General features: G+C 37.8%; 1 protein-coding gene across 1 annotated transcript in view; it reads right to left on the bottom strand.

Moving 5' to 3' along the window:
- Ptchd1 (patched domain containing 1) overlaps positions 1-20,897 on the bottom strand; it is a 53,494-nt gene that overhangs the window by 5,703 nt on the left and 26,894 nt on the right. Inside the window, exon 2 of the mRNA XM_046430586.2 lies at positions 10,912-11,572. Coding sequence (XP_046286542.1) covers positions 10,912-11,572 — 661 coding nt within the window. The remainder of the gene's footprint in view (positions 1-10,911; positions 11,573-20,897) is intronic.

The raw sequence follows: 20,897 nt of genomic DNA, 5'->3' as shown, positions 1-20,897 counted from the left end.
GGTACAATAGTCTTGTTTTTAAGAAGGAATTTAAAATATTCAGCCAAGCATAATATGAGTGAAGTGAGTCACTGTTATCTTGTGTGTACAATAATCAAGCACACATCTTCTCTTGTGCTCTGCCTGGTATTTATATTCTTATTGTGAAGTCCTAACCTCAAACCTGAATGCCTATTTCATAGTAATGAAGACTTGTTTCCTCAGTGGGATTTGGCATTTATCTTAATTTACAGCCACTTTTGGAGTTCAGGTCAAGACTATCAATTTCATAACTAGCACCATGGCCTCTATTAAATTGGAGGCATATAAACTGTCAGACATGAAGGAAAAAGTGCACTTGTTGACTGGCAACCTGTTGTTAATTATGTTTTAGGTAGTTAATGTCTATTCTCAGGAGAGAAAACTATTAAATCTGTTTCCACTGCAGGATGGACCAACTAACTTTTCATTACAAGTAGACCATTCCTTGGCAATGAGTTGATAAAAAGAGTTAAAAATACTTCTGAGGCATAGCACTCTGGGGGAATGATATTGACCATTTAATATGGAGACATGTAGAACAAGTAAGCTTTGAAAGGTAAAACACACTTCAAGAAGCTGCTGAAATGGCAAATACTTTTTGTAGTTTTTACTTGCTAGAAACAAAAGAGTAGTTTAAAACAAGGCTGTAATACTTACTCATTAAATACGATAAGATACACACAGAAGAATTAAAAATAATCATATAGTAGAATTTAAACTAAATCTGTTTTGTAGTCCTTTTTAAAATCAGTATGATGTTTTATGATGACATTATCTGACTCCGAGTCTTGTTGGAAAACACACTAAGAATCCCTTTCTGACCTCACTGTTGAATAATCTTAGAAGTTAATTGAAAACATAAATTTGAATTAACACAGCTATTAGATGACAAGAGTGAGGGTCCAGAATGAAAATACTCAAACTCAAGGAAAGTTAGAAATAGGCTATTAATTTGTCTCTTGAGTTGCTGCATTTCAAATGCTGGTCCTTCTATAGTTTGATCTTTTTTTTTAATTGAGTCCTGACTCTTTCTGCATGTTTTTAGTTCTAGGGTAGCTTCAAAGAGGATTCTAATTTTATTTCTAGGGACTTTTGGTAAAATGCCTTTCCTTCATTCCTCTTGCTAGGTATATGTGTGCAGATCCTCACAGAGCCAAGAACAGGCCCTGAGAAAGAATCTTCTATCTGATCACTCAGCATTTGCTGCTTATCCTTGGCCTTGCCACCAAAGACCCCCTGCCCATTCCTGATAGTACAGATATTTTTTCTCAAGCACACCTCTCTGGTGTATATATATATGTATGTATATATATATATATATATATATATATATATATATATATATATATACACCCTAAACCCCAAACTGGAGATGTGCAGTGTCTTAGTAGAGCCCTTTGGATTTCTAGGACAATTGCTGATGCCATAACTGAACCTTCATCCTGTAGCTCAGTCAGTCATGTGAGGGATGAGTGCCAACAGCTGCAGGTACCTCTTAGGGATTAACAGCCTGGAGTGCCTTGCTGGCACTAAACCTGGCTCACAACTGAGTATTTATGCTGAAGAGTTCAGTCTACCACCCTAAAGGAAAACTAAACTGTAAAGACCCTGTTTCTTGGCTTGAACTCAAAGAGAGACACATTCCAAGAACCCTAGGACATGAGAAATACCCTCCTTATCCTCCATACTATTCACTGCCTCCACCCACACACCAATACCTGCTCTTCTGGGAATTATAGCTGAATTCCCTTTGGCCTTCAAAGCTATCCTTTTAAATACAAACTTCTCTTGGAAATGGTCTACTGAAGCAACTTCCCTGTAGGTCTGAAAAATGAGACAGAGAATGGGGATGGGGAAGGAGTGAAGACAAAATGGTGGTGATGGGTATATAGCTCAGTGGTAAAATGCTTGACTAGCATGTGTAAGACCCTGGGTTCAATCCCCAGCACTGGGGGAAAAAGGAAATGGCAGGTGAGAGAATTTCACAGAATAGCCTCTTCACAGTTTTTCCTCTGGTCAGTCTTGCCCTTACTTTAACATCCATCCCAGAAACTGGGCAAATCAGTCAAGGCAAGACAGAGAAGAAAATTTTGATAGTTTCTGTTCCTTTCTACTTTCTTCTCTCAGATGGTGGGTCCCTCCTTCAGCATTTCCATTATCCACAGTACTCTTAACCTTGGAGCTGGAATCCAGCAGGCAGGACTTTGAGGCCAAATATTATAGATGTAGGCAAACATACTGCATGTGGACTGAAGATACTTTTCTGAGGTTTGACTATTGTTTCCCTCACTTTAAAAAGGCACTTTTAAAAGTATTACTGTTTGTTTTGTACTCTAGTAGATTTCTATGAAGTAGGAGCTCTATAAGATTCTCTGTTAAATCTGACTAAGGGTCCTGTATCATTGGCACAAGGCATCAGTTGTGACATCTGTCCCAAGTCTGTTCACAAGGATTTCCTAGTAACTGAGTTTACAGAGATAGGCATGGGAAGCTGCCTAAACACAAAGTTCCAAGTAGATTTTTATGTTGGTGACCAGAGGCTCTATGGTAGTAATGGAAATCATAGCTCATTATCAAGGGGGTAGGTCACAGCTAGAGATTGGGAGTAAAAGACTATATTATAGTGAGGATTTCAGGACCCATCATATCCCAAGATATTCCTCCTCTTACAGTCATAGTAAAAGCTGATATGTTGCCAAAGGGAACTGTTAAACAAAACATATGTAATCTATCAAATTTTGAAGATAGAGACTTGCTTGTCTTTTAAAAGCACATTCAGGATGTTTCTATTTTTATTACATGGAATGTCTGTATTGTTATGTACATTGGAACACATGCATATCACTATGCGTTAAGACACACACACTCACAGATTCAAGTTCTAGTTATTCATGGGTGATTGCTTTGACGCATCATGGGCTTTTAGCCAGGCCCTGGGGTAAGGATCATAGAGCTCTTCACTAATGTTCAGATACAACTTGGGTCAGAAATACGATTTTAAAAAGGAAACTGCTTTTATTAATTTTATTAGAGGTAGACTTTGGGACTGCCATCTAGTAAAATCAAATGCTAAAGAATTCAAGCTATAATTTTTCTTCTTTTCAAAGATACTTTTTGTATCTGTATGTGCAGTGAACTTTGAGGCTTTGGAGCTAATGAAAAGAAAAAAAAACAGCACAGATGATAATTAACATTGCTGGTGGAAGAAACTCAACTAGCTAATCCTCCAGTCACTTAGGGAAACTCTCCAGCAGACTCACAGATTAAATCTCTCTTCACCCAGACTCTCTTCTGGGGTCTGGCCAAAACCTTCAGGGTTGTTTATTAATCCACTAAGGCAGGAATCCACTAACAAATAGTCGAGAGTTAACCTAACTTTACCCAGTAGACACGATTGTGGAAAGTTGTTCATAAAGTGAATTGCGTTTTAAATTTATTTAATGGTTTTGCTATGAGAGGCAGTTTGGGTAATTTGTTTTGTCAATGAATATCCATAAGCAAATTGATCTAGTTTGTATATCTGGATTTTGCAGGTATGATTTTTCTTCAGGCTCAGATTCTCCCACCTTCCCCAGTTCACACAGACATAGCACAGAGGCTGATTGATGCCTTTTGGTGCTCTGCACATTTTAATCCCTTTCCTACTCGCAGGATTTCCTCAGCTTGAATGGCTGAGAAGATGAGGAGGTGAAGTGAGATGGCTTGCTGATGGATGATCTCTCAGTTTCAGTTCAAAAACATTTAATATCATGAGACAATGAAGCTATTTATAGCATGCCTGGGGGGTACCAAATTTTCACACATGGAAATGAAATGACTACATTTTTTTTTCTAAAAAAATCCACAGAATATCATGCAGGAGCAAACTCTGCTTAAAACATATTTTATTCTGAGACAAGCTTCACTGAGTAGTTCATGTTTATAAAATTCTTTTCTTTCAATGACATCTACATAAATTAATGATTTTGTTTTTTCAAGAAGAAATTTAAAGTGTATATATGTCTACATTGAGTAACATCTGTTTTCAGTGAGAAGTTCATTAATTGGGTTACATTTACACTTTGCCAGTTATAAACATTTACTTTATAAGCTGAATTGTTTGGTTTATCGTAGCCTGCTTTGTCTCACAGTTAAGAGTAAGAGTAAAGGTGTACTCTGCTTAAGTAAAGACAGATGCTCACATCAGAGGGAATATATGCATCTTATTCTTTCTACTTGAGACTTGACACATTTTGATAATTCTCCTCATGGCATTGGGTTTGAATCTGAAAAATGATTTTCCTTCACTATATTGCTGCAAATAAAAGTCCAAAAAACAAACTTGCTAATAGCTCTTCCTTGTTTAAAGATGAAGTATTTAGATTCTGTATGTATATATACTATACAAAACTAGTGTGTATAAACATGGCCCATAATATATGCTGTGGCCATTGTGTAATAACTTTTCATATAGGAGAAATAAAATATATAAATGTATGAATATATGGCATGTGTTATTCAAGCACAATCTATATATTTACATATAAAATGCTTGAATGTATACCATATACTATATACAGAAAAATATACAGTATTTATATTTGAACATTCAAACTATGTTCTGCATAATATATATTATAAATTCATTGTAAATATAAGTGCATAATGTGAGATAATTACATATCTTATTACATAGGACATCTAATATAGCAATATGAAATACAATATATATTATGCACAGATTACACACACATGCACACACATACACAAGATGAATAGGAGGCTGGTGTGAAATTTATTTTACTGGTGAGGCAGAGCATGTTAATGCTGCTACACAAATCAATGCAGAGAAAGGACTAGAATCCCTCTCTTTGATTCCATCTGTCTACATTTTGTTTCTTGGTGAGTAATAACTAGGTGAAATTCAGGCTTTCCTTGATAATGACTGAATTTTCTTGGGTTGTTAGCTCGTGTAGACACATCTGATGAAAACTGACCAACTGTGAATTTCTGAGATTCTGGTCCAAATGTAGACAGTAGGTATTTTGCCTCATGGTCTATTTTTATCAGCTTAGTGCCCTGATATTGCTTTCTGCTGCATAGCCTCCATCAGGTTTTCCACTTCCCCATTCCCTGGGCAAGACCAAGTACACAGACCACCCAGAGAATACCTAGGAGACCTGGGTCAAAGACGAAATACCTTGGCATTCTTGTACGTAATTGAGTTCTGCCTTCTTGGATCTGTGTTCCAATCCTGGTTCCATCTTAGTTTATGTTTAGGAATGGAACAATAAACCTTTTTTTGTTCTATTTCCCCAAATCCATTTCTCTCCACCACCCCCTCACCATAATATGATTTGTAGAGCACAAGAATAAATGGGTGAGAACTAATCACAAAACTAGATCACACAATCTCCATGTAAATTAACCCCATAGAACCATGGATCATTATTAAAAAAGATAGGAAACAAACCTTGAAATTATTGTATGGATTTACTCTTATTTTAAACCACATGTACACCAAAAAAGTGAACAACAAAACCTTTATAAATGTTTTTTTTTTTTCCCTAGACACTACTGATTTATATTGATGTATTTCCATGGCACTCTAATTGAGGACTTTTCTGTCATGCAGATAGTAACATTGTTGCAAAAATGATTTTTATGATAATATATTAGGTTGAACCATATGAAATTATCATCTTTGCAGTTCAAAAATGGTTGCCTATTGGTACCAATTTTCTAGGTCAAAAACGGTTGGATACTGTTAATTTCATATGGTTCCAACTTTATTATTATCTGCCCTCCCTTCTTTTAATCTTTTTCTTGACTGTAGGAATATATAAGAATACAAAAAAACTTTCAAATTTGCTTATGTTTAGAGTAAAAATAATTGAGAGATACAGTTTTTCAGGTGGACCTAAATTCTTACACAAGAACTTTTACCCCTCCCCGTTTTTGGTATTTGGGATTGAACCCAGGTTGCTTTGCCACTGAGCTATTTCTCCAATCCTTTTTTGTGTTTTATTTTGAGGCCAGGCCTCACTAAATTGCTGAGGGCAGCCTCGAACTTGTGATCCTGCCTTGCCTTAGCTTCCTGAATCACTGGATTACAGGCATGCACCACCACACCCAGTCTCAAACCACTTTTATGTTTTCCATATGCTGCATCATATTTCAAGTGGCATAATATGAGAACAAAGCCTTAAAGAACTGAATCCAACTTGATTTCTGCTAAAAATACAGCAAATCTTGGTATAATAGCTGGAAGAAGCCAGATTTCCCTGCTATTATTCTTCTCCTAGCACTTAATCCACATTTTCTTCCTTTCACATCCTTGAATCTGTATGGACTGGTTAGATAATAAAGAAGGAAGAGGGCACCCCTGGATATTTGTGTTCTTTGAAATTTCTAAACATTTGAAATGGGGCTTGAGTAGTATTTTTTATTTTATCTGATCTCCAGGGTCTTGTATCTCAATAAAGGCAAAGTGACCCTTACAAATAGATTACCACTTAGGAACTAATACCTAAACTATCTTTCACCATGACTTCAGTTCTCTCCTTTTAGCAACACAGAATGTACATGAAGCAACAAACTTTCCATATGCACAAGGAAGAAAAATCTTCCTTCTGTTTCTTCTATATTCTCTAACATTCCATTCCTTTCCTGATTTGTGTCTGATCAGCAAAGCTATGGAAATAGTATGCCTATAAGGAGAGCTTGCACATACAAAACCTATGCCAATTTCTTAAAGCATACTCAACTGGAGAACAACGGTGTGAATTCTCATCATTTAAAGGAAATTTGATAATGAATTAAAATGATGTGTGATATATTTACAAATTCTAAGTACCTCACTACCTGATATCAATATAGTTTGGAAAAAAGGAATGTTATTTTATGCATGATATTAAACATAGACAAAATAAACTCTTCTCCAAATTACAGTAACTAAAAAATATCAATGAGCATTTATAATACTATAGACCTTTTAGGATTTCAGCTCTAAATAAACTGATGTGACTCATCTGGACAGAGGTTTTGGCAGAAGTGGGATGGTCTAATATGCATGACACTGATTAAAAACATTCTAAATCATGATGTATCTATGCTTACATCATTGCCAAAATGATTCATCAGTGTAGGATATATTCTTATTGCCAGAGATGTCACGTATCATCTTGGCTAGAAACACACAATCATATCCCATTATGGTGAACTCTCAGAGTTTATCCAAATTCTTTCTTCTTCTGGAATTTTGTCAGCTTAATACTGCATAACACACGTGGTCTTAAAATTTTCCATTCTAAATCTATTGCCATTTTGGCATGTGGCTGGATCTGGCCTTATGTGACCGGCATCACACTGAGAATGTTTGTGGAATTTTAAGTCTATAATGTTTATCTATTATAGACCTATTGACAGCCAGGAAAATATCTGCATTTGAGACTTTTTCTAAGATAGTTTTCCCCCTAAATGAGATCATAAATAAATTTGATTTGATATTTTATTTATAAAATGTACTAAAAATCAAGAAATTTTGCTTAAATCTGCTTAGATTAAGCATAGCACTTATGATGTTATGGGCAGGCAAATTGGACAGTTAATTGACTTGTACAAAACCCTTACCACTGCATTAATTCTTGGTCATTTGAATTTTTTATTGGTATTTTAGGACAGATCATCATCAAAAAAAAGCACAACTAAACATTGGTCTTGAATACAACATTTATGAATCTGCTCTCACTTATACTTCATTTTACAATCATACTCTAAGAATGAAGAGTTTATCTGAGAAATCTAGAAGGGCAACCGTCCTAAATCCAGGCACTGTTAGCTTTATGAACATATTAAGCACTCATTATATCACACAAAGTATTTATTGCAAATGGGCCTTAGCTACTAAAATGCATAGCTTCCTTTTATGTTGTGACTGGGTAATTTGAGAACTCTTTGGGCTGAAAATGTACAGAAAGGTTGCACACTGATTGTCAGCAGGGAAAACTGCCATCACAATCAATGCATGTAACATTCCTCACAAATTGCAAACAAGGGAATATTAGGCACCTGCAGTGCTTGTTCTCTTTCACTAAAAATGCCTGATTTTTCTGAATTGAACTCTGATGTAAAGTTCAGCGATACTTGGTCTCTGTTGAATTGTGGAGCTATGTACTATTTCTGGACTTGTTTTTAAAAGACACTTCTGTGCTTACAGCATCATTCTATTCCACCGTCTCTTACCTCCTTTCCAGATCTAGTACTACCAGAGAGAGCAACTGATGCTATGATCACTGTGGCTTTGTTTTGACCATTTTCTGTTTCAAGGATTTCCTATAGCCCCTCAGAGTGAATATACCATCACCACCACATTATAACCTTCCCCTGAGTTCCTAACAGGAATAGGAAAAAAAAATCTGTGGCCTTGCAGCCCCAGCAATCCCAATGATGTCTCATGTGTTGCATATTCTTTTAAAAAAATATATTTTTTTTAGTTGTCAATGGATCTTTATTTCTTTATACGTGGTGCTGAGTATTGAACCCAATGCCTCACACATGCTAGGCAAGTGCTCCACCACAGAGCCACAACCCCAGCCCCTCATATTATTTTTTTGTGTTGCTTTTTACTTAAAATATTTCAAACTACTTCAAAAAGTACAAAGATAAGTTTTAAGAAGGATTAAATACTGCAATTTATTTTATATAATAAAATTCATTTTCAGAATTTGGAATACAGCTATTTTATTTAAAATTAATTCTAAGAAACTTTAATCATAGTTTTATTTTACTTAGTACAATTAATTTTTAAGAAGCTTTAAATATTGTAATGTGCTTTAAGCTCACTGGTAACAACCTAGAGTGTCATAAAGCCAGCAGCAATAGTCCTTTTTCTAGCTCTGACATTCTTTTCCCCTCACCTTAAGAACCTTACTATCTCCCTTCAGTCCCCCACCCTTTTCTTATTCCTGTTTATCTTCCTCCTGCAAAAGCAACAACAAAAAACGCTATTTTTAAAATGAAAAGCTAAAATCCTTCCACCCACCCCCCAACCACTTAAGCATGTGACTAATCATGAACAAAACATCTTAATTTAAACCTTGACTCAAGTCTCTGTGGAAGCTACTAATACTCAGTCCTACTCACTCTTCAAGGCACCTCCTTGTATTCCAGAATCGACCCACATAGTCTTGGGATTATTTTAAAGAAGCAAGTTATACTGCCCTCTTAACAGACTGAACTCAGGAAGAAGTACTGCAATCCTGTTCTCTGTTGTTTTTGGCAGTGACAAGTAAACTGCTCTAGCAAATTCTCAGACTGCTTAGTCTTCACACAGTGCCCCACTTTCCACAAAAGCTACTAGTATATGTTTATTGACGAGGTCTTAATTCCCTCAGGCCACAGAGCATAGAGGGCAGAATGTAATTTTGTGGCCTTGCAGCTCCACCAGCCCTGCCTATCACTTAACCATAAAGCAGTTGAGATTTCCTGAGAAAATTCTTTGTTTTTCTACTACTCCAAAATAGCACAGAAGGCATACTAATGAACTCAATCATGGTTATTTCCTAGTCAACAAAAAATGCCTCTTCATTTGTAATGTTAGTATCTAATTCCGAATGACATTTTAATTTTGCTAAAGGAATTGATGAGAAGTTGACACAAAAAAGGGAGAATGCTAGCTGCTTGAATCCTTGGCCTGTAAGGAGCTCTGCTATCAGGCTGGGTGGACATTTCATCTCTTTTACTGAATGGACAAAGCAACTGATGTTATGACCACAGTGACTTTGTTTTCACCATTATCTCTGTCAGGGAATTCCTGAGGCCCCCTAGAGCGAATATACTGAAAACACACCATCACCATCACTTTTAAAATATTTTCTTGAGTTTGTAGTAAAAGCAGGGAGAAGAAAACTTCCTATTGATGTCACATGTTGCTGTCCTCTGTTTGCTGCTCACATCCACCCTATCCATAAGGTGGGGAAACTGTGGGTTGAATACATTATCAGTGCCTAACCCATGTGTCCTCCCATTCACCATTCGTGCACTTAATGAAAGCTTCTTGCTACAGAGTTACCTGAGGGCTTTCTTTGGCTGCAGGAGTGTGCTTACTTTTTCTGGGGGAAGTGCTGAGGACTTAACTACCCTGAGTAGTATCCCTCAATGAATCAATCACACACAGGATTTCTGGGTAAATATTACAGCTTCCTGGGCTAGGGATGTGGCTCAAGTGGTAACGTGCTCGACTGGCATGCATGCGGCCCAGATTCGGTCCTCAACACCACACACAAACAAAGATGTTGTGTCCGCCGAAAACTAAAAAAAATTAATATTAAAAATTCTCTCTCTCTCTCTCTCTCTCTCTCTCTCTCTCTCTCTCTTTAAAAAAAATTACAGCTTCCTCATCCCTCAGGGGAGGACCTGTATTGAGATGTGTTCTTCCATTTCTCCCAAAGGTCTCCAGCAGGACTGAGCCACAGATGCCTAGAACAGTAACCTGATCATCAATCTGAGCTGTCTGCCTTCCCTGTCTCACTTTGTCACTGCCATACTGGTGCTTCCTGGGCTTTCTTCCCAAATAAATGCCTTGTATCTGAATCCTTGTTTCAGGGTCTGCTTCTGAGGAAACCCAACTTAAAACACTGGGGCACAGAGAAGATTAATGTCTGCTAAATACACATAGCTATTTAATGGAAAATCAGGGCTAGAACCCAAGTCTTTCTGTTTCTGGCACATGTATCAGATTGGGTTGCTTCTTGCTGATGACCAGCACCTTTTAGAATGGATCCTAGGACTTCTGAGCACAATGAAGATGCATAAATGAAACAAAATTGTTATATGGCTATTTTTGACCTTTTAGGGACCCAGTTAACACCATCAACAGGAGAAAAAAGAAAAATGAAGGGCAGTAATTACCTAGCATGACGAAAGGGACTCCCAGGAAGGTGGAATTGTATTTCCCACCAGTAAGATTGATGATCCCAGCTGCAGTGAGAGTGGCTAGGCTTATGGTTACCAACCCAAGCAGGCCTAGCCAGGGTTTGCTGCGGACGCAGTCCTGCATAGAGCAGCAGAGGATGGCCATGGTGACTACCAGGATCAGGCTGGTGACCAGGTAACGTTCTGACACACGGCTGGTCTTCTGGAAATCTTCCCTCAGTGACGAGGATGTGTAAGGGTACATTTTGACTTTACTGTTGTATTTCTGGAACAGTTTGACAGTGTCGCAGAAGCTGGACTCCCACCTCTCAGCCACCATGTCATTGAGACTGTTGATTGACTGCAGGTAATAGGTGAGCTGAATGGCCTCTGCAGATTTCACCCGATCCTTGCTGTGCACAGTGACGCCCCCAAGCTGGTGCCCATTGTATACGGCCCTACCGTCCTTTAAGTGGGTGATCGGGTATGTGATAGCAAAATTGGTCCGATTTGTAGCCCGAGCATTCTTTAACTCTTCCAGGACATGTACTATGTCATCCACGATGCAAGTCTTATCATTATTCAGGATACATATGTGGGCAAACGTGTAATTAAAACCAGGCCTTGGAACCTGGATCTTGGTCACAGCAGCATGCAACTATGGGGAAAAAAATAACAATCAGTATTTATTAAATAAAATTAGACATTAAGAAGTAACATTACTCTGAGTTCAAATATTTCCCTTGTGTTTTTGAAGGAGGGGATCATGTATTCCATCTGTAAGCCAAAATGTACAAATGAAATGTTGAAACCTTAGATCTGAAATGAGTAGAAGGGATGCAAAACACATGTTTGACCAGTGGTTTTCACAGTGTGGCCCCTGGACCAGCAGCATCAGCATAACCTTAGAGCTTATGAAGATTCTCAGGCCCTATTCCAGACCTAGTAAATCAGAATATCTTAGGGTAGATCCTAGGATTTGGGTTTTCACAAGGCCTCCAGGGGTTCTGATGCAGTTAAAGTTCAACAAGTGTTACATCGAAGCACCAGCATTATTTCCACGTTATTATTTGTGACCCAGTTGGTCTATAATGTTTGACAATATTATAGGTCCCCTGTTCTGTCTTCCTCTGGAAAACATGATTTAAAAAGAAAATAAGGTACAATTCTGAATGCAGAGTTCCTCTGCAGTCCAGGCCACTGCTGGGAACTAAATAATCTCCTCATCTAATCACTCTATACCATAATAGATAAGAATTTCACCTTGAGAGCCCTTGTATTCTTTGGTACTCCTTGTCTGCATATATGGGAAAGGAGACAAAATTGAAAGAGGCTGGCTGGGATCATGGGAATCATACTAAAAGAGCCCAGTAGGATTTACTCTACCCATTGCTTCCTGTCAAATTTACTATGCCCAGATAATGTATATGTCTACCATCAAAGTACATATGAGAATACAAACATTAGCTGAATAGCCCCTACTGCAGTGCTAGGTCTTTATGCAGATTAGCTTACTGGATTCTTATAGATAACTATAATGTAGTGTGAATACTAGCCTCATGTTTCAGATGAGGAGATTGAGACAAAGAGAAGCCAAGTCACTTGCTAAGGTCACACATGTAATAAGAGGCAGGGCTAGGCTAAATCAGGCAGTCTGGCTCCAGAATCTGTGCTTTTCTAGCCCCTTAGCACACACCTCTAGGTTAGCAAAGCCAGCAGCTGAATAAGGGTTCTTGCCACCATTAATTCCTGCATTTGTGCTTTTAATGTATTGCCCCTAAAAGTTCAGATATGTAGGAATATGTGTAATCTAACTGAAAGATGAGAAAATATGGGTGTGGTGGTGGAGGGGGAGTAAGTGACTTAAATGAACTACTACCATGTGTTAGGGCTATATACCTTAAATTCTCTCAACAATTAATTTTACAGTTGAGAAAACTGGGGCTTGAGAAAACCCTGAAGATAGAGGTGGTAGGGTTAATTGCTGTCTTTTAAAATGTCATCATGTAACTGTTTAAGCTGTAGCTACCTACTTGGGTCCCCAATTTAGCTGTTTTGACCAGCCAGCTAGTCATTCTTATGGTAGCTTTGCCTTTTCTGTGTAAAATGTGGGCCAGTCTGCAAAATTAGGTCAGTGGCAGATATGTAGTTGAGTGTTAAGTAAATGAGTACATCTAGGACTGTGCCTAGCACTGAGTAGACTCTCCCCTTAGTGTCTCCATGACTTGGATATATTTTCTCTCAAATATGTTTTAGATTGATTAACTTAAGATATTTTGCTGTGCATATGTCTGGGTGAGTGGGATATTATGCTTTTTTGAAAATGTCTGAGGGGCACCAGCTGTTGAAGTCCTTTAGTTAGCACAGGCAATGAGCTGTTAATCCAAATTCTCACTGTCCCCTTCCCCCATATCTCTGTAAGAGTGCCAAATTTGAGGTTTAGAAAATACTTTATTGAATTATGTTTAGCTGAAATATTTTGATATGTCTATCTCTGTCTGCCCCCCCAACTTCCCAGAGATACCTAAGAGGCTATTTTCACAACCCTAATTATATGGTAAATTTCTGGTTTTGTTTTTGGGATTAATAGTCAGCAATATGTCTTTCGGTGGTTTTGGACTGAAAAAAATGTGTTTTCATCTATTCTTCTTTAAGCATGTCCCAACAAATTTTGATTGAAAAGTTCCTGGGATTGAGGATAGATATGTATGTGTGTATGTATGCACATATCTATCTATCTATCTATCTATCTATCTATCTATCTATCTATCTATCTATCTATCTAGATATGTACATACATAGGATAGAGAACTTGCCTAGCGAACAAGATCCTGGATTTGATCCACAGTACTGGAAAAAAAGGCTAATTACAAAAATTTTCAAGATGTACATGGTTATTTTGGAAGAAGGAAGAATGAAGAAGAATTTAAATTTAAATATGAGGGAGTTTTGATTAGCATTAAAAGAAAGACTTTGGGGAAAGATTCATAATAGACTAGAAAAGGAGTGGTATTGAAAGCATGCATATGTGTAATATTTAGTGCATTGTTTGTTCCCATGAGCAGTGTAATAAATCTCCCTTAGAGTGATTACTAAATATGTCAAGAGTAAAAAGATTGCCAAATAAGATGGTGTAAAGCCACAGGGCTAAACCCAATTATAGCAAGGGGATATTTTCCATCCATTCTCTAAGGTGACCATGCCCTGCTGAGTGGGGAGTTATAAACTATTCGGTGATCTGCCAACTCTGCAGATCTACTGCTACAGACCCTTGGGGCCATACTCTGAAGTGCACATCATGTTCACCTCTGTACCATCATACAATAGAAGGGAGTCTTGGAAAATGAGAACCTTACTGAAATTTAAGAGGGAAGGTTTCTTAACTCTCAGCATCAGAGCTGCTGTGAGATGCAGCTGCCTTGAATTTCCAATGGAGTGGTGGGTAGGATGTGTGTCATTCTTGCTTCTGTGTGGCAGAGTGATGCAGAGTGACAAAGCAGACAGACAGGGGGTGTTGGCTGAAGCTTCTCATTGGGCAAGGGGAGTCTGTGGTATTCTTCAGTGGGATAAAAGGTGAGGAGATGATAAGGAATGGGAAGTGAGAGTTCAGACTCCTTTCTATGATTTCTCAAACAACTCAGTTCTGATCTTTGGTTCTCATGAATACATATCAAGCATACAATTCACTCTTGCATCTCTGTATAGTTGTAGTCATACATGCTGCATGTACTACCTAAACATTTGCCTGTACATGGTTTTAGAATGCCCTGATTTACTTTCCGAAAGGAGCCCTGATCAGGACAGCAGAAACATTAGTAGACATTCTAAACTGTGAATATATACCAGATATATTCACAGGGGAAAAAGCAAGTCAGAGATCAAAGCTATGCTTCAGATAATCCACAAAATATACAACCACAATTCACATAAGCTTATTATTAAATTGAGTAAGAGACTTTCAGAAAAAAAAGGGAAAATGACACAAAGGAAATAGTCCTGACCATTAATAGGGTTTGAATCTGTCATGTGAATCAGTGTATAATCTATGTTTGTCTGTTTAGATTCTAGTATTCACTCAATACACATTCAATAAGTACTCATAAAATCTGTGTTGTTAATATAATAGGATAAGTTCCCTGAATTTAGTGTGCTTGCACTTGTGCACTAAAAATCATGAGATACGATGTCCAAAAGAATGGGAAGATTCTAATAATAAACAACACTAAGCACTTTGTACCAGTAAAGTCCAATCAGTGTCAATTCTTATTATGATATTTTTTTTTTTAATTTTTACTGATCATTATATTTTTTATTATTTTTGTATTTACTGCCAAAGAAGCCAGAACTGCAGGTTAAATTGGCATTCCATTCTAAGGTTCTAAACATACCATTTATATTGTTAGCTTCTTTTTTTGTTTGTTTTTATTTTTTATTATTTATTTATTTATTTTTCTTGACATATCATATTTCATACATTTGATTCAAGCATGTGATTCTGCAATATGTATACGGGGTAAAATGGGAGTTCATAGTCTGCTTGTTAGCTTCTTTGTTCTCTCATTCTTCAAGAATGATGATTGTAATACCAACTAGTCTACTAAGTATTTTCTATGTAGTTTTAAAAACTTATTCAATACTGGGGCTGAAGTTGGGGCTCAGTGGTAGAGTACTTGCCTAACATGTGTGAGGCACTGGGTTCAATCCTCAGCACCACATAAAAATAAATAAAATGAAGGTATAGAAAATACAATAATGTTATAAAAAACTTTTTCAATACAAAGACACTATGGCAATGGTTAAATTGTAATCTCTATTTTGCAGTTGGAACAACGGTGGCTTAAAGAATTTCAATAAGTCACCTAAAAGGACCCAGTAAGTAAAGGGAAGCTATTCTTCAGATAATCCACAGAGGGTCTCCAACATACCCAAAGTAAAGAGCAGAAACCACATTGGAAGCCAAAATAATCAACAAAATTATAGGTACAGGATTCTAAATTAAGCCTTACTTCACGGAAGAAAAGTTAGCCCCAGACCAACACAGAATCAGCAGTGAGGATGAAGAGAAATTAAAGAATAATGAAGAATTGTCAGTCCACGTGGTTCAAATGACTGGTAGTGAAAATATCTGGTATGTAAGCCAACCATACTGCTAATCTGAGGTCTAATAAGGGCTAGAGATAATACAAACAGCCAAGCCTCATCTTTAGACAGCAGTATTACATAGTAGTTTTATTGGCAACTCCAGAGATTGGAAGGAAAATAAGAAAAGTCAGTAAACTCAAAACCCATTCCCTTCCAATCTCTGGCGTTGCCAAATAAAACTTTTTAGACAGACTTGCTAAGAAAAAAAGGCCATGGGACATAGTGGAATCCAGTCATAAGAGGTTTTGGCTTCCAATATGGTTTCTGTCTTTACCTTGGGTGTGTTGGAGACCTTAGACCTTAGGACTTCTACTTTTTCAGGACTGAGACTTCAAGTCTCAGATTTCTCAGTGAAAAAAAAAATAAAAGGTGTGGTTGGTCTATGTCATCTTTAAGGAAAAACCCTCCTAGTTCTAACACTACATAATTCTAAGATGAATGACATTCACAAACTATACAATCAGTTACTGGGTGAGAGAAAGTTAACTTCATAAATATCAATTTGATACTCATTACAGCTGCTTGAGGTATGCTTTTCTGACATACTGAAGTTCTTTTGGGGGCAATGACAGATCTGATAGTAGATAAAACCCAGAAAGAAAAAAGATTTACTTTTTAAAAAAGAAAAAGATTCCCTTCCCTGAGTGATTTCCCATTCTGGGGAGGCACTGGCTCTTCTAATCCCCTTCTGGCAGAGCCTGGGACAAAGCCAGTATGGGCTGCTGGTCACGACAGGCCAGAGTCTAATTTCCTCTCTGCCTCTCCTTGGCACACTCAGATCTTCCTCAGAAGACAGCAGGGACACCTTGTATAGGAGAGTACAGAAGGGATCTGGGAGAAAGGAAGTGTCTGCTCCTGAGTGGCGATTAACATAGGAAAAATACCTGTGAGGTTAGAGGATCTTATACAATATATTTCTGCTTTCTTTTATTTGTTTCTTGTTAAAAAGGGAAGAAGGGAGACAGGAAGGCCACTCTGCCCATCTGGGGGCAATTAGCATGCTCTGGAGCAGTCTCAAGCACCCTAGCAATCTCAACTTTGGGGCAAGACTTGGAGGAGGTATGGGTTCCATTGGTCTCCAGCATGATGGAGCTCTGGTCATCTCCAATGGGAGTTAGCCTGATGACATCGCATTCATCACCTGCCTTCTTTTCCTTGTCTCATTTCTTACCCTCCTTCTTCTATTCCTTCCAAATAAGCTGCATGCATTTCAAAAAATACAAAAAGGAAGATTGTTGGTTTGCCTTCCTAAGCCTACATCATTTATCCCCAAATATTACCTTCCAATCGATACCAAACCAAAATTGCTTCAAAATGCTTTCAAGGAATATCTGTGTTTCACCTATAAATCAATAGTTTCTTCACTGAATCCTTTCAGATCTTGATCTAGCTCTAGATTCTGTAACTATATACAGGTAGGTACCAATTGGCAAGGTATCCTCACCTAGGACACAAGAAAACACCTTGAAGTGGATGGATCTGGTCTCTGCAGTTCATAAATTACGCTAGCTCCCTTGGTGTTATGTTCTGTCTTTGCATGATCTCACTCTCACCCACTCTCTTTCCTCTTCTTTTAATAGAAATGCATTACATCAGAACACCAGAAGTCGCAAGTTGGGGATTGTTACCGTGATTCATTTGTAGTGCAGCCAAAAGCAAGTTAGTCATCCCTTAATAAGTGAACAGAAATAATCATTCTGCCTTTGAAACATTACATTTTCAGAGGACACCAAATTTAAGCTGTGGACAAAGCCAAACAAGTGACTATCTAGCCACACTCTTCCTTTGCACGTGTGTCCTGAGTGCCAAATCATTACCTCTGTCAATACTGCAATTCTAGTACAGGTCTGGGAAAAGTGGAGCACTTCTGGTTTGATCCTTACTTTTCAGGGGGTGGGGTTAAACATGCTTATTGTGGGTGTTGACACTGCAAAGCATCTAAGACAGTCCCAATTTGTAATTCCCTCAAACATGCTGAGTTTGTCTTTGCAGCCTTGGCTGGAATAAGAAAGCAGCTTTGGATTTGAAAGAAATAAACCTGAGATTTTAGAAACAAAAAACAGTAATGGTGAAGAAAAAATACAATTGCAATATCTCACTACAACTTTTACAATGATTCCACATTGGTCTGAATGAGAAAGACAATCCAGTTAATCATCACAGATCTGATATTTTTTTTTAATTTCCATAGTCTAGAAGAAACTTGATTAATTTAAAAAAAATTCTTGATATTATGAAGATGCCTGGATATCTGTAAAGTTAAGTTTTCTGATTAGAATGGTTAATTTTTAACTCCCTATGTCCTCACTGGACTTTTATGATCAAGCTTAAACTGTAGTTGGGCAAGTTTGTGGGTGATGAGTTTTGCTGAATAGCTTTAAGAGAACCAGATGTTCATAGAAATGGGAGAACGTTAGATTGATTGGTCAAACATCAAAGGAGCTAAGTGCGCAGGGGGAACACTTGAGAGCTGTTTTAAGATTTGATCAAGAGACCAAAACCAACCATGTAAGGGGCAGGAAAAACAGGATGCCAAAGACATTCAAGATGACTGTGAATCTGATAGAAGTACTGCATCAGGAGTCAGAAGTCTTTCATTTTAGGCCTGGTTCTGAGTTTTGCTGGCCATATACACAGAGATAAACAAAAAGTGAGTCTATGAAAACATAGTACTTCTCTTCTGTAAACCCCCCCAAAATTCCTCATTATTTTCAGAACCAAACCCAAGTGCTGATTATGGCCAATGTGGGATATTCCTCGCTGACCTCTCCAGACTCATATCTCACCATGTTCCCATTTCTCTTCTTGCTCTTGATTCTGCCTAGAAAGTCCTTCCTCTAGAACCTACAAAACTTTTGTCTTCACTTCCTTCACTTCCCTGCATAAATGAATCATCTTCCTTGATGCCATCCCCAATTACACACAAGAGCATGTGCACATGCATGCATGCATGCACACACACACACACACACACACACACACACCATTCATCACCATTTCATTTTAATTTTTTCACAAACCAATCATGATATATCATTACATTTTATGTGTCTTTGTTTCTTTATTCTGATGCCTCCATTGGAATATGAGTTCTGCCATGCTAAATTGTGTGTCTGTCTGGCCCATCTCTCTGTCTTCATTACTTAGAATAGTGCCTGGAACACTTACTCCATAGTTGTGAAGTAAACACATGGGTATAATAATCTCGGAAATGAACTAAAGTCTATCTTAGGGGCATGATGAAGGCCAAGTGAGGTGATGGATATAATGGATTTTGTAAACTCTAGAGGGCTACGTAAATGTAATTACTATTATTACACACTAGGAAGCATGGATGGTATTTCCTCTGGCTAGTGGTCTTAGATCTGTTCAGACATAATCTAGTGTTGATTCCTGATTGTTCTGGAGCCCCCCCCCCCGTTCTTTTTCAGTTTGATAGCATCTTGTATTTCATGAAAAGGACATGGGTTAAAAATGTCAGAATGTCACAAGTGCAACCCGTTCCTTTGTTAGTACTAGCTTTGGGACTGTGGCTGGGCCTTCTCAATATCCCCCCACTTCTACTTCAGTGCACATCAGCCCTACTTCCAGCCTAATGTGGAAACACTAGAAAATTAACATAGTACCACAATACTTAGCAGCTTGGACCTATTTCTAAAGACAGTGTGTATATAAACAACCCAGCTCACATGTCCCCCCAAGCTGAATAACCCTGCAGCATGTTTCCTTACTGTTTCCCAGAGTTCCCTAGGATGATTAAGCTCCAGTTTTCCACAGAGTCCTCATAACCAGTTGCTTCCCTTCCCTGTCTCACGTGGCCATTCTCTTCCCAGTGCTTCCTTAGATTGTCTTCCAAATACACTACTTGCATAGAGTCCTTAACTCCAGATAAGCTGCTAGGGTAAACCAAAGTAAGACAATGACTTTATACATTTAATTCAGTTTCATTATCTGTAAAATGGAGATAATCCTTACCCCATAGAGTCCCTATGATAACATAAAAAAGGTGTCTGGTCTGGCGTTTAGCATTGGATTAAACCATATGAAATTGGCCTTTCTATAGGTTCAAAAGTAGGTCAGGGGCTGGGGTTGTAGCTCAGTGGTAGAGCACTTGCCTAGCATGTGTGAGACACCAGGTTTGATTCTCAGCGCATATAAATAAATGAATAAAATAAAGGTTCACCAACATCTAATTTTTTTTAAAGTGGGTCAGGAATGGCAATTTTATGTGGTTCATCTAATTGACCTTCAGTGAGTATTTGTTCTTTCCCTTTCTTACCCCCTCTGTATCCCTAAGAGTCTTGTCAGAAACTGAGCTTCCCTAAGAGGTGTATCAAACAATTCTGTTTGGTTTTCAAGAGACAGTTTAGTGTACCAGGGGAGGCTTTCAGGAAAAAGACAATGGTTCTGGGCTAGGAAAGTCTTACTTATCCATCATTTATTCCATTTTCCACAAGTGTAAACAAGGTTGTACACACTGGGCATAAGCCCCTATATAATTTGAATGCACACTTTTAAGCCTATGGAAAATATTTTTAAAGATCCATATAGGCCATCTCTCCGAAATATTTAAAACTGAATTAGTAACAACATTAAATTGAAAAAATATGAATAAATGTCTCCACTGGATGAGCTCTTTGGCATTTTCTTTCCTTGAAAGGACTAAGTTTCAATGGGCACCGAGCTTGAGAACAATGAAAATTATAGCTGATGAAAGAAGAAACAAGAAAAAAGATCCACCTAATGATGTACTAACTGCTATCTTGAGTGATGGACCATGAGCCTTACAAGAATGAGTACTTGATGCAATTCATAAAAGAGTATATTGCCTGATAGTGCAT

This window comes from Marmota monax, unplaced genomic scaffold (assembly GCF_021218885.2).
Source record: "Marmota monax isolate L192 unplaced genomic scaffold, Marmota_monax_Labrador192_F-V1.1 WCK01_AAM20220418_F8-fsc00307, whole genome shotgun sequence".
Taxonomy (NCBI): domain Eukaryota; kingdom Metazoa; phylum Chordata; class Mammalia; order Rodentia; family Sciuridae; genus Marmota; species Marmota monax.
The sequence above is the reverse complement of the archived record's forward strand: the minus strand, read 5'-3'. Positions and strand labels throughout refer to the sequence as shown.